General features: G+C 39.8%; 1 protein-coding gene and 1 long non-coding RNA gene across 5 annotated transcripts in view; one reads left to right on the forward strand and one right to left on the reverse strand.

Annotated features, from left to right (window-relative positions):
* HEATR5A (HEAT repeat containing 5A) overlaps positions 1-14,148 on the forward strand; it is a 65,754-nt gene that overhangs the window by 34,611 nt on the left and 16,995 nt on the right. For 2 of the 4 annotated variants that reach the window (XM_083740769.1, XM_083740768.1), the window contains exons 18-27: positions 694-884; positions 1,874-2,033; positions 3,450-3,639; positions 4,806-4,975; positions 6,566-6,592; positions 9,300-9,438; positions 10,818-10,997; positions 11,811-12,050; positions 13,305-13,486; positions 13,979-14,047. In XM_083740769.1, the coding sequence (XP_083596895.1) occupies positions 694-884; positions 1,874-2,033; positions 3,450-3,639; positions 4,806-4,975; positions 6,566-6,592; positions 9,300-9,438; positions 10,818-10,997; positions 11,811-12,050; positions 13,305-13,486; positions 13,979-14,047 (1,548 nt within the window). The remainder of the gene's footprint in view (positions 1-693; positions 885-1,873; positions 2,034-3,449; positions 3,640-4,805; positions 4,976-6,565; positions 6,593-9,299; positions 9,439-10,817; positions 10,998-11,810; positions 12,051-13,304; positions 13,487-13,978; positions 14,048-14,148) is intronic. The other 2 variants (XM_083740771.1, XM_083740770.1) reach the window with 1 other exon arrangement.
* LOC310846063 overlaps positions 12,097-14,148 on the reverse strand; it is a 40,747-nt gene continuing 38,695 nt past the window's right edge. Inside the window, exon 3 of the long non-coding RNA XR_014565114.1 lies at positions 12,097-13,465. This is a non-coding gene — a long non-coding RNA (uncharacterized lncRNA). The remainder of the gene's footprint in view (positions 13,466-14,148) is intronic.

Here is a 14,148-nt window from a genome sequence, read left to right on the forward strand (position 1 = left end):
CTATAAATATGCGTATTTGTTGCTTGCCCCTTCTAAAATGTTTTCTCTCTCTTTCTTTCTGTTTACCATCCACCAAATCTTGTCCTAGTTTTCTGTTTTTAGGCTTAGAAGTGCTTTATACACTTCTTTTTTTGAAGGGAACATGTTACAGACTCTTTAATGTTTCGAGCACGTTTATTATTTCTTAACCTCGTGCACACTGTGGAATTGCATGATGGACACTGTCTTTTCTGACCCTAAAAACATGCTGCATTGACAAGGAGAAAAACTGGTGCAATGCAGGAATCCACATTCCACTATTGTTTAGAAACTCTCTAACGGAAACCATGTTTATATAGCTGGAGGTGTCCTGTATTGGCAACATAATTATCTTCCTCTTGCATCTAGATTCAAATGGAAAAATATACTGCTATATGTGCAACCCACCTCTGTTTTCATCTGCTTGATGTTGTCTGGAAAAAACCTTTTCCCTACAGCTCATAAGCTGCTCATGCACGTGAAGATGGGTTATATATTTTATATTCATTTTTCAGGCATCATTGCCCAAAATTTAGCAGCTTAGAGTGGTAGAATAATACGACCTTTGGAACTACTCCTGTAGGGATATTGCATAGATCTTTATCCCTGTAAAATTCTGTCTACTGTATCTACATATTTAGCTTTAAAAAATAAATAAATCTTTTTTTGTTCTAGCACTTGGCTAGCTGCAAGGGAAATTTAGGTTCTGAAGAAATTCGAAGCTGTGCCCTGACCTTAGTGATGAGTGCCTTGGAAAGTAGTAACCCACTCTTAAGATGTTCTGCTGCAGAATCCTTAGCCAGACTTGCACAAGTAGCTGCTGACAGTACCTTCACTGCTGGATTGGTGCAAATTAGCTTTGACAAGTAAGACACTTCTTATTGCATTGTTTTGTTACATTGCACTGCAGTACAAAATGAACTGCTTGGTCCTATGCATATATACTCAGAAGTAAGGAAAAACTTCAAGGGTAGAGTTCATTGTCATGCTATGATGAATGTTCCATCTGTGCAAGCTTTTAAGTTTGATAGATGAAAAAAAATCTCCCATTTCTTCCCTCTGTGTGATGTTCTGGGGGTTCTCAATAGCTTTTTGAATGTCCAAGTACACTGTGTCAACCAGATGCTTGATGACATTCTTGAAGAATTCAGTGAAACAGACCTTGCTCTTGCAGAAGCCATGCTGACTCTACTTCATCAAGGTTTGTTCTTCTATAAACTTGGTTGTTTTACCTTTAACAATAATTACCACTAGTTTTCCCAGGACACATGTTAAGATAACCAGCCTGAAATTTCCAGGATCACTCTGTATCCCTTTTAAATAATTGGTGTGATATTTACTGCTTTACAGTTCTCAGGGATGGAAGCTGATCTGAGGGGCAAGTTATGTATTTTTGTTAGAAGGTCAGCAATTTGACAGGTGGATGCCATCCAGACCCAGCAATCTGTCGGTTTTTATTTTGTGTATTAGGCCTAGAACTTCATCTCTCATCACCACTATCTGCCTCAGTTCGTCAGATTCCCTTCCTGCAAAAGTTAGTTTGCAAACTGCCAAAAGCAGTTTTGAGATCTGCTACTGTATATCTTCCATTGTGAATATTGATGCAAATAATTCATTCAGCTTCTCCTTTGGGTTCTGGGCAGAGGATACCACTTAGCTATAAGGAGACTTGACACCAGTAACATATTTTTTTCTTCTTTGCTTCACTAAAGTTATCTGGTAAAGCTGGATTCAGTTGCTATAATCACCATTCTAATTTCATTTGATTTAACATGTAAGTGACACTTTCCCCAAAACCAAGTTGAGCTCAAAGCATCTCTTACCCAGTTTATTTTTTATTTTTTATAATACATAGACTAAAATCTGCCAGAGATGTAATATCAAGAACAGGACATTCTTTGGCTCTGGGATCCCTCTATAGATATCTAGGAGGAATAGGCTCCACTCAGCACCTGAATGCTTGTGTTGGAATACTTTATACATTATCTCAGGACAGCACTTCACCTGAAGTACAGGTATTTATTGGATTCAACTGTTTTTCCTTTTTTTATTGTGTAAGTGGCTTTGAGTGTAACAATTTTATTATTTATACCCCACCCGTATATAACTGTGAAGAAGCAAACCTTTAAAAAATGTTACCTCATTTGAGTATTGTTTAATAGTCATTTTGTAAAGTATGTCTTCCTTCATAAAAGCAGACTTCAAATCCTTGAGCTGTTAACTTGGTTGTTGTTGCTCTTGTTGGTTGTTCTTCTTGTGGGCTGTGACTGATATTGAACTGAGTTGGGGGAAGTGAAGACTCACCATGAAAGGCACATGAATCTGGGACGAAGGATCAGTGTATGGTCAAAGTGCCCTATTCACTATCCTTTCCTCCTTGCAGTTCTTCTGTTTATTGAACCCTCTGCTTGCTTCTTCTGAAACAGGGATGGAGGGCAAGAGGGTGCTGGAATTTTCAAACTCAGGTCGGCAAGGACAGTGTTTGCTCCCTGAACTTACACACACACACACACACACACACACACACACACACACACGGGGGGGGGGCATCAGCTCTTAGATAAGCATGAACACTTAGAGCTGATCTGCGTGGATTCCCACGTGACACCACACCCCTCCTCTTACACGTGCTAGGGCCATCTATTCTGATCTCCATTTTAGATGCAGGTGTGGGAGAAATGCAGACAAATCTAACTATGGATATTCTTTTCTAAGAGTTAAGGCCATAGAGCTGTATTGCTGATAGGCAGACTCAGACCATAGAAATGTAATTGGTAGAGAAGGCTCTGTGCTATGTGGTTTCCCCTCCTCTCCTGGAGAGGAAGAAGCATTTAGTACTCTCTGTCATCTGCCAGCCATGAAGGAGGTGTGCCTCCGATCCTTCCAGCATCATGCATATGCCTGAAGCTGTTTTTGCTGTAAACACAAGTATTTCACCTTCATTTACTTTTAATGCTGTTGCCGCTAAGGACGAATGTTCGACTGTGAGAAAAATATAAACTGATCATGTTGTCTGTTAACCCACAACATGGGTCTGTAGGGGAATAACATATAGTTAATTATATTCCCTCACCTACCAAATAAAACCCATCAGCAGTTAAGTGAGCTGCTATTGCCACTGAGGAAGGCAAGAAAGTTCAGGCCAGTTTATATCATGTCTCTATTAATGTATGCCAGAATCGGTACTTATTCATTTCTCCCTTCCCTTAGCCCTGCCGTGAGGAGCAATTACGTTTCTTCAGGTCATTCCTCTTAAACTCCTATCATTTCCAGTCACGTTGTCATACTGAATTATTAGTATATTATTTAGCACCATCTCACAGAAGTACACTCATTTTACACAATAATTTTATTTTTGGTCACAGTTTGCGAATTATTTTATGTTTGTTCATTTGTATGTGTGACAGCACAGCATTTTTGGTATTTTACAGACCTGGGCACTGCATTCTCTGTCACTGGTCATTGATTCTGCCGGTCCTCTGTATCACGTGCATGTGGAACCTACCCTCTCTCTTGTTCTTATGTTGTTGTTGACTGTGCCTCCTGCTTATGCTGAAGTTCATCAAAGCCTTGGTCGCTGTTTAAATGCACTTATCGCTACTTTGGGTCCTGAGTTGCAAGGTATGCACATATTTGCGACGTAATGACAAGACAGGAACCAGGCTGTTGATTATGAAGCTGGGAGATAATGCTTTGCTAGTTCTCACTTAGTGAAATGTGTCTGGAGTACAGCAAGAACTAAAACAATGTTCAGACTTCTGCATATCAGGACAATTTCCCCCCCCCAAGTCTTGCACAATCACATCATTAGCTTGGGTGTCTCCGGCTGTAGTTGGACTACTACTCCCAACATCCCGGACTACTGGCCCTGCTAGCTAGGCATGATGGGAGTTGTAGTCCAACTACAGCTGGAGACACAAGTTTCAGAAAGACTGGTGTAGTTTGTAGCCCTCAAAGCTCATTTAATGGATAAATTGAATGTGACCTGCATGCTTCTATTCTTGAGTGCTTCAAATGACCAGTGCTCTTTTCCCCTGGCTGGAGAACCCCTACTAGTCTTGAGATCTAGGCAATTTTTCCCTCTGGGTGCATATAGGTGCCCTTCTCCCTGATTGCCTAGATCACCTATCTGGTTGAGGCCCAAGCAAGTGACATTGACCATGCTCTTTGCCCTTGGGTGTGTGGTTTTTATTGTAGAAATAGCCAGTGCAGGATGAGAGGTCATTCAAGGACCCTGGCATGGAAGGTAGGTTGTTCAACCACCTGCTGCCTTCTGCAATGTGGATTGAGATCCCATGTCTGCAGGGTGGGCAGCAGGAGAAGGAACTCCTAATGAAGCTAATCAGGTTTTTTCTCATGCAAATTGCCAGCACTGGGGGCCTAATCAGGACTGCAGCCACAAAAGGGGTAAAGCCCTCTAGTCCCATGCCAGTGTCCCAATATGCATCGCCCCTGCACAGTTCTGGGGCTTTAGAGTTAACATCTTCCTCCTGGCCAATTTGTCTCTGTAATTTCTATTATTGCCCTTTTTGTATGGGGAAATGTTTTTTTACATATAGTTTTGTTTAGCGCAGGGACTTCATTGTTTGATGTTTTGTGAGCCTATGTATTTTCAGTTATGTATTTCTGTTTTTTTAAAATGTTAGAAGTAATCTAGAAGATTTAGCATAGGCGGTGCACACGCTGAACAAATAGTAATGCAGTTTTTGGTGTTGTTAACTGCTATCTGAGTAAAAAGAACATGACAGAGGGAAATCTTTCTCCTTCCTTTTTGTCCTGTGTTATAGGCAGCAGCACTACAGTTTCAGCCTTGAGGGCATCTTGTCTCCTAGGCTGTGCAGTGATGCAAGATAATCCTGACTGCCTTGTCCAAGCTCAAGCCATCTCTTGCCTTCAGCAACTTCATATGTTTGCTCCTCGTCATGTAAACTTGTCTAGCCTCGTGCGGTGCCTGTGTGTAAGTACATATTTACATGTTAAGCTTTTTTGTAACTTTGGAAACAGAGCATTGGAACCGCAGCTTTAAAAATTGTTAATGTGCCATACTTTTTTAGTCATTAAAGTCCACTTTTTCAGATGCATAAACTGAAACATGCACAACTTCCATGAGGCAAGTTAATTTCTTTGAATACCTGCCTTTTCAGGGTGGAAACTGAAAATGAACAAATTGTTCTGAGGAAACAATTTATAATTTTTTTGTTGGAAGTATGGTGAGTCTTTGGTTACTAGCAAAGCATCCTGGGATATTGCAAAGTTCTCTCACTGGCTTCTGAAAATTGTCGGTGTGGTGTCTGGTTTGTGTTTATCCTTTAGTGTAACCACTTACTGGTACTGTCCTATGTGGGCAGCAGAAGAGCATTGCTAGCAGTTGATGGCATCTGTGTATCACATTACAATATGTCCTAGTGAATGATTCCTTGATAGGTCTGTAAAATAATGTTGCCTGAGTTGGAATGAGACATAGGAAACATACAAAGTTAGTGAATGCTTTTGCCATGTCTTCATTCTAAAATACTGAAATTTTTGAATAGAAATATATGGACTTAATGTTGTCCAAGAGAAAAAACTCCCACATATTATTTTATAATGAATCTTTAGAGACAGTTCATTGCTGCTACCCCACTAATGTGCCTTCCTCAGCCCCCACATGACTTACTTAAAACCAGTTCATAGGGAGGCCCTGGTTGTCAGCTTCTTCCTCATTAGTCTCTGTGTTCCCCTTGTAGAAGACAGCAGAGAGAAGGATGGGGACAAAGCTAGAATTACTTGGGTTATGATTCCACCTACTTTTCATCTCCCTGCCTTCCACTCTTCCAGTCCCAATGAGCCCCAGTGTAGAGATTTGGTGGGCATAATTTTATATCAGACTGTGGGCATAATTTTATATCAGACTTGGTATGAGCTTTTTGTGGGCATAATTTTATATCAGACTTGGTATGAGCTTTCGTGTGTGATGATTAGGCTCTCTGTCTAGCTCTGGCAGCACATTTGGGTTGGGGTCCTATGACTTCAGAGTACTAGTTGTGAATCGCTCCTGACAGTTTTTGGCTACAATCCAAAGGCAGCCACTGCTCATAGCATCCAAGCTTCTGATTAAGACGTTATATTAACTATCCCATCTTGCTATAGGTATTATGGTCTGCTTTTTCTTTTTAAAAAGCAGCAAGTACTTTGGTGTAAATTTAAAAATATAAATTGGTTTCAAATGCAATTTAACATTATCAGCTCATTGTTTGTTTGTTTGTTTGTTTGTTTGTTTGTTTCATAAGATTTATAAACTGCTTGTTGTTGTTTTTTAAAAACAACAACCCTCAAAGCAGGTTTACAAAAGATAAAACAGTAAAATCAAGAAAGCTGTTTTCAGCAGTTAGTATTGGCATTTGGCTTTTTCATTTTAAGGACCTGGAGTAATAAGTAATGCAAGTTGAAATGTGCAAGTGCTCATCTTGTGGCAGTAAATTTGTTTTCCATTGTTGAAGGTTGGGATCACTATGGGTTCTGATACCTAGGTTTTGTCATGACTGGATTATCATTTGTTTTTGTGCAGGAGATCTTGTTGGAAAATTCTGTGTTGGTAGGTCTCTGTGCACTGTTAAAATTTCAGCAATTTTCAGTGTTCTTCTTTTAATTTTCTCATTGTCTCTATTTAACCATTAATGTCAAGAAAAACTTTTAGCATGTTGAGTTATGTTTTGTTCCGGTCTAACCAAATTCTTTCTTAACATTTTTATAGCTGGCACACACACTTTGCTGTGTATATTTTATTTTTGTGTCTATTTTACTTTTGCATTAGTTTAACTTAAAACATCTTAAACTAAAAAATAAATAAAGGAGACCACCATTTTAAGGGTGTGTGGGTGTGGTTTGTATGTCTGGTTTGTATGTACTGCTTGCATTTTTTTCTGTGTTTGTTTTTGCCATTTTCGGTCTCTTAAAAATGAAAGAGATCAGAAATTAGCATTGTTATTTGTCTTGCAGTTAAGCTTGTGTGTTTTGGCTTTTTCATATAAAAAAAGGAACTGGCATTTTTTTAAGCATGCATAAATCTCAGTGTGAGATCAGCTTGAATCAATGTTGCATAAAGCATTTGTATACTTGAAATCTTAACTTCAAACATCTTATTATTTTTTAGTTTCTTAAATATGTGCTAGGCATATTTTTCTATGCATCAAATTACCTTTATAAGTTAGTGTGCATGCAGCAACGTAAGAAATTATTAGATGCAGACTCGGTTTGATTAACTGTGAATGCATAGCACTTTCTGTGTCCATTTTACCTCCTTTTGTTACTCCTATCATTCTGATGAGTTCCCATTGACAAATGAGGTACATGACCTCCCAACAAGGTTTCTTTGTAGCATGCATCCAGCTCTGCCCCATTTTTCAGGCTTCTAAATGGACACAAGATAGCAAATGATAAAGAACTTGTTAACTTCCTCTATAATTCTATGCTCATTTAGTTTGTCTCATTGTAATTTTAGAACCTCCATTTAAACTCGAATTTTAGTAGATACTATCTTTCTGGCCTAGATATAATTCAGCAAGTTTAATATGCTAGGGGATTTATTGAGAGTAGTTATAATGAATCTGAAAATTTGTACATTTTAAATATGTCTTCATTTGTAAATTAAGATGATGAAATTCTCTAAATTAGTATTGAAACAGCAATATTTTGGTGGCTAATGTAAGGGAGCTGCAGGCTTTGCTATAGTGGGTATTTGTAGTATGCCATATCCATTGGTAGAGAACACGTTGTTGTTGTTGTTGTTGTTGTTATGGTGTCTATACTTCCTTTCAAAGGGATGTGGGTGGCGCTGTGGTCTAAACCACAGAGCCTAGGGCTTGCCAATTGGAAGGTTGGTGGTTCAAATCCCCATGACGGGTTGAGCTCCCGTTGTTCGGTCCCTGCTCCTGCCAACCTAGCAGTTTGAAAGTACGTCAAAGTGCAAGTAGATAAATAGGTACCGCTCCGGTGGGAAGGTAAACAGCGTTTCCGTGCACTGCTCTGGTTCGCCAGAAGCGGCTTTGTCATGCCGGCCACATGACCCAGAAGCTGTACACCGGCTCCCTCGGCCAATAAAGCTAGATGAGCACTGCAACCCCAGAGTCGTCCACGACTGGACCCAATGATCAGGGGTCCCTTTACTTTTACCTTATGCTTCCTTTCACCTTAGGATCACAGAGCAGTTTATAATATAAAAACACAAAAATACGTAACATAGTAACAAACAAAAGTTTTGTTTAAAAGGCCTAGTTTAAAAGGCCATAGGTTGTTTAATTAGCCAAAGGCCTGGGAGAAGCAGGCTGGTTTTGTCTGGCTCCTAAATATATATAAAGAAGGCAACAGATGAACCTCCCTGGGGAGAGCATTCCCTAAGCAGGGAGTCGCAGCAGAAAAGGCCTGTTCTCCTGTTGCCTCCCTCCGGACCTCTCATGTATGAAGAAGAGCCTCAGATGATGATCACAGGGTCCAGGTTGGATCATACGGGGCGAAGTATTGCAGTTCCAAGTCATTTAAGGCTTTATAGGTCAAAACCAGTGCTTTGAATTGGGCTTGGAAACTAATTGGCAGTCAATGCAGTCAGGCCAGGATTGGTGTTATATTAGTTCAGTATCTTTGATGTACTGTGTATATGTAGGAAAGACATCATTATTTCACCATTCATAGCATCCCTTATTATATTATCATTCACAGATAGGTAATGTTGGGATAGACTTCTGTCTGAAACCCCAGAGAGCCAGTCAGTATAGGATAGTGCTTAACTAGATGGGCCAATGGCCTGATTCAGTAAAAGACAACTTCCTAGCCATATTATAACATTTTTAATGTTCTATTTAAAATGATTATATGCCTGTGATGAGAATGGCATTTCTTTGAAGGTGCAAAATAATAAATGATGCTTATTAAATGACTACAACCAAAAATAGGTTTAATAAGGGTTTAGTTTATTCATAGCTAAAGTAGTAGAAATATTTCTGTTCATTTGCTTTTAAACAAATATTTGTATCCCACCTTTCCCTCAAGTGTGTTCAAGGTGATTTACAACAGAAAAACTTAACATGAAACAATAGATGGAACTGTTAACACCAGCCAGACACAGTCAAGATAGTGGAGGTTGACTCAGATATTTTTACTACTGTCCTCTGGCTTTTTCTTCTCTAATATCTGATTTCTAATTTTGTTTCAGAAATGTTATTGCTTAAAGAACTTCAGGCTCCTGTCTTTCAGATACCACCTATAAAAGTGCAACCCAGATTACATCCTTTGTCTATATATTTCAGGTGAATCTCTCTAGTTCATATCTGTTGTTGAGGAGAGCAGTACTAGCTTGTTTGCATCAGCTTGTACAAAGAGAGGCAGCTGAGGTATCTGAACATGCTGTGGCCCTTGCTAAAGACAGCAGAGAAGACTTTAGTCCAGGTAATATTGAGATTCAACCTTGTACCAGTGGATGCAACAGGACCTCTCTCTCTTCTGTTCTCCCAAACCCCCAGAGTAGATTCTGGGGGAACGCAGGGGATTGCAGGAGATGAGGAAGGAGCAGGGAGTCCTGCTAGTATAAGCAGGCCACCGTAGCTGTGTGTCATTCATCATGTTTTCCCCTCTTAAATATTTTTTTGGTTTCGTGTAACTTGTATCTTGCCATGCAAAATCCTGCAGATATTTGTGTATTGCAAACTGACTGCTTGGAGGCACAAAAGGCACATGTTTATCTGTTCTGACCTATAGTTCTTCAAACTGAAGGACTGGGAGTTTGACTGCTGCACCACATCAGAAACTGTATCCTCCTATAAAACTGTCATGCCAGAGAGATGAATCTGTCTCAGTCTTCTGTCTCGCAGGCTAGTTTTGTATGTGCAGGGCGGGTGGGGTTTTTTTGGGGGGGGATTGCATGAAATCACTCACTTTGCAGTCTAAAGCAGTAGAATCCAGAAACAGACACATATTGTTTCTTATTTGCCTGTTTGGTCTCTGATTTACACACTTTGCTCAGAAAGGCATGCCTGGCTTTCTGCTTTCTGGATACACACAGTAATCCTTACTATGTCGTACTTGTCTTTTTAATGCCTACTGAAGACCTTCCTTCTTTAAGCTGAGACTGTTCCCAGTATTGGAATTACTTTAAAGATGTATAATTACTTGTTGCTTGCTGTGCTGGGTCACTTTGGAAAGAAGGGTAGAATACAACTGAAATAAATAAGTATTTTGATTGACGTAAATGGCTTGTAGGAGCTTATTTCTGAACTTACATTGTAACCTGGGATGTAGCTTTCATGATCTGTTGAAACACCAGCTTCATCCATGGCTGGTTTTGTGCCATAGAGGTAACCCAACAGAAGGAGGGGCATGGAAGTGTACAGCCGTTCTTTTGGAGTCTGCTACCCATGCTGACCTAGCTAGTTTGCTGTCTGAATGGACAGGGATCAGCATAACTCCTCCCCTTAAATTGTGACTACCTCTGTCAGAAGTGGTCTATTGCTGTGGCTCTAAAAATGAGGTTTAAAAATAATACAACGACACTTCCCCCAAGACATTTTCTTACTATATGGAATCATGGGGGGAAATCAGAGTCATGGTATGGAGGCAGGGAATGTCTTGAAGTGTGTTTGGTTTTAGTTATGCTTTGGGCATTAACGATGCTAGAGAGATGAGATGAGCAGCAGCCTTTTGATATTATTTCAGGGTTAAATATTTTGCCACAGTATTGCACTTAAAAACTTTTGTCAGCTTTTACGTGCTGTGATTCATGCTTGTTTCTCGGCAGATGAATTCAGATCACACTGTTGTTGCTTTTACAGGCATTAACATCAGAGAAGTAGGCCTTGAAGGTGCATTACTGAGCTTATTGGACAAGGAACTGGATCCAAAACTATGCCAAGATATCAGAGAGACCCTGAGCCATATGCTTATATCAATGGGAGTGGAAAAACTCTCTTTCTGGCTTAAACTCTGCAAAGATGTTCTAGCTGCCTCTGCTGGTATGTGCTTATGCCTTCTTCCTAGAAATTAGATTTTCTCATTAGATGAATCAATGAATCAACTGGCCATACTATCAACTGATATCTTAACCTATTTTGCAAGTAATTTCATGTAATAAGTGAAGAGTGACTCATAAAAACTTCTAAGTCGGAAAACCACAGAGGAAAAGGAGGAGCCTCATGCAGCGTGATCATTGGAGACCCTCCTCCAGTGACATCAGAAGGGAGTCAGGTGGCCCCAGGGAAATGGGTCTTCTCAGTGGTGGTACTTAATTTTATGGGATTCTCTTCCTAGCAAAGCTTTGCTGGTGCCTACTTCTTGGCACAAAGAAAGACCTTTTTACTTTCCTAGACATAGCTGCTGGTAGTTTCTATTACAGTGGTACCTTGGAAGTCGAACGGAATCCGTTCCGGAAGTCTGTTCGACTTCCAAAGCGTTCGGGAACCAAGGCTTCCTGCAGCCAATCAGAAGCCACGGAAGCAGTGACAGACATTTGGTTCCAAAGAACATTCGCAAACCGGAACACTCACTTCTGGGTTTGTGGCGTTCAGGAGCCAAAACGTTCAACTCACAAGGCGTTCGACTTCCAAGGTACGACTGTAGTTTTGTTACATTTTTAAATATAAATAAGTTTCCTTTGCATCACTCCCCACACCTCTTGCTCTATTTCCTTGCTCATTCCTCCTCCCTATCTCTATTCCTCCTGCTCCCCTTCTGGCCTGTTATACACCCCAAGTCTTTGATGGGTACTGTGCAACAGTACTCTGATCCATTGAGTGCTTTGCACTTTACCTCCCTGTATCTCAATGCAGATTTCATCACAGTGGCTTCAGTGGACACTACCCAAGAAGAAGAGGGAGCTCAAGGGGATGATGAATTTGCATTAGCTTTGGAAAACAATGAAAAGCTGCACCCCTTCCCTCATCCTCGATGGTCTACTAGAGTATTTGCTGCAGAGTGTGTGTGTAAAATTATTGACCAGTGTGAGAATGCAGGCAGTGCTCACTTTGACATAGCTCTGGCACAAGAAATGAAGCAAAGAGATTCAAGAGGTATGTCCTCATGTTTATGCAGACATCAACTGCAAGTAAGTGGGTATAGGATTGCAGTCTAAATTTAATTTGACAAACTGTAGCTTAATGGGAGCCAACAAAATCTCTTTGCAGCTATTGCAACAGACATTCATTGAGGTGTGTATTCAGATTATTGTTAGTACGCTCATTTGTGAGCAAGAGAGATATGAATACTCTTGAAGAACAAACATGTTTGTAGATTTATTATGGCACAAACTTTTCAGAGACTAGAGTCAACTTAATGCAGATAGTATTGTTAGATACATGTTGTATTGTCCTTAGTTGGCAGGTGGATATAGATGGGTGGGGGGAAATGTAACAGTGGGGTCAAATGGCCATTTGAGTAAAAAAAACGAACCACAGTATGGCTTCCTGTCCTGCTACATATACTAAGCTGGCATCTAGCAGTAGCCATTCCATCAGACTATAGGAGAGAGAGATGGTTCTATAGATCCTTTCTGCCAGCTCTGCTGAAAGGCCAGACATTTTGCTCATCCTCTCCTTGAACTGTTTCCATTCCAGCTGGGCATTTTCAGTAACTCTGTAACTATGAGCTAATGCCTGAGATTGCCTTTTTCCCTCCTCCCTCCCAATGTTTCCTCCTTTTTCTGTCATGTCTCTTAGATGTTAATCCTCAAGGTAGGGAATGTTTTTATAATTTGTAGCTTTAGACTACTCTGGAGCCTTTTTTGACTGGAGAGTAAACCTGGGATTTTGTCATCCAACGCTGCTATTGTGTTATTTTGCAGACATTTGAACTTTAATTGAATTAACATGGACTTTTTATATTTTAAGACCATTTTGGCCTGCTTTTTCCATATAGAAACGTCAACTTGAGGGTAATGGTTCACACTTCTGATGAAATGAAATCTGGTACATAAAGTTAATGCCATAATAAATCTGTTACATCTTATAGATGTCTCAAACCCTTTTATTGTTTTTTTTCCTGCTACAGACTAACACAGCTTTATCCCTGGAGGTTAATATTACTGAAGCAAACTTTTCCAGATATTGCACCTAAAATTTTGACTCTGCGCAAAATGTTGACAATCTGCAGTCGTTATTGGTGGTTTCCTGGTTCAGCAGGAAATGATGCCTATTTATGTATAGGTGTACAATTCAGAGGATGGGAAAGAAGAGGGAGTGGGAGATAGGCATCAATGATTTAAGTGTCCACACTAAACCATATTTTTCATATTAACAAAATTATGTTTTCCTTCCCTACCCCGCCAGATGATTTCCTAGTACTGCACTTAGCTGACTTGATCCGCATGGCTTTTATGGCTGCCACGGATCACAGTGACCAGCTTCGTCTTTCTGGCCTTCAGATGTTGTTAATTCTTGTTCGGAAGTTTGCTACTGTGCCGGAGCCAGAGTTCCCAGGTCATGTGATTCTGGAACAATATCAAGCAAATGTAAGTAGGCTTTTGGTTCTAGAGGCATTTGAAAAATAAAATGCATATTAAGAGTTAACCCTACATTGCACTCGAAGACTTGTGTTATAAAGGAATATATTATTGGCGTCTTACTACACAGGCTGAATAGAATTTATAACAGTAGCCATCACTGTAGTGAATCAAGAGCTGATTTTGTGAATGTGTGGTGGAACTGGCCTAAAATAAATGAATTTTTGGAAAATATTTTATAACATATGTTACTTTAAAGTAGCTTACCGAATTACCTGTATAAAGAGTATCAGAAACCAGAAAGCCTCTGTGGCAACTGAAATGTATAACTTGGTCCCGAAATGTTCATCAAGTTGGCAAACTATTAGGAATAATTCTGCATGTTGCACCTTTTGCCTTTTAAGAGAATCATACTCAGATTTGTAAGAATATGTTAACTGGGCCAGTTTCTTCAAAATATTCAAATATTTTTTAGCATGTTATCAAATTATTTTATTTTAGGTGGGTGCAGCGCTTAGACCGGCTTTTACTTCTGAAACACCACCTGATGTAACAGCAAAAGCATGCCAGGCAAGTTTTTAAAAACTATATATATAGAATTCAAATTTCATCAACTCTTGACCAGTCACAGGTAAAACTTGATAAAGATTATATCTTTATCTTATCTCTTA

The sequence above is a fragment of the Podarcis gaigeae genome (assembly GCF_964106915.1).
Source record: "Podarcis gaigeae genome assembly, chromosome: 1".
NCBI lineage: Eukaryota > Metazoa > Chordata > Lepidosauria > Squamata > Lacertidae > Podarcis > Podarcis gaigeae.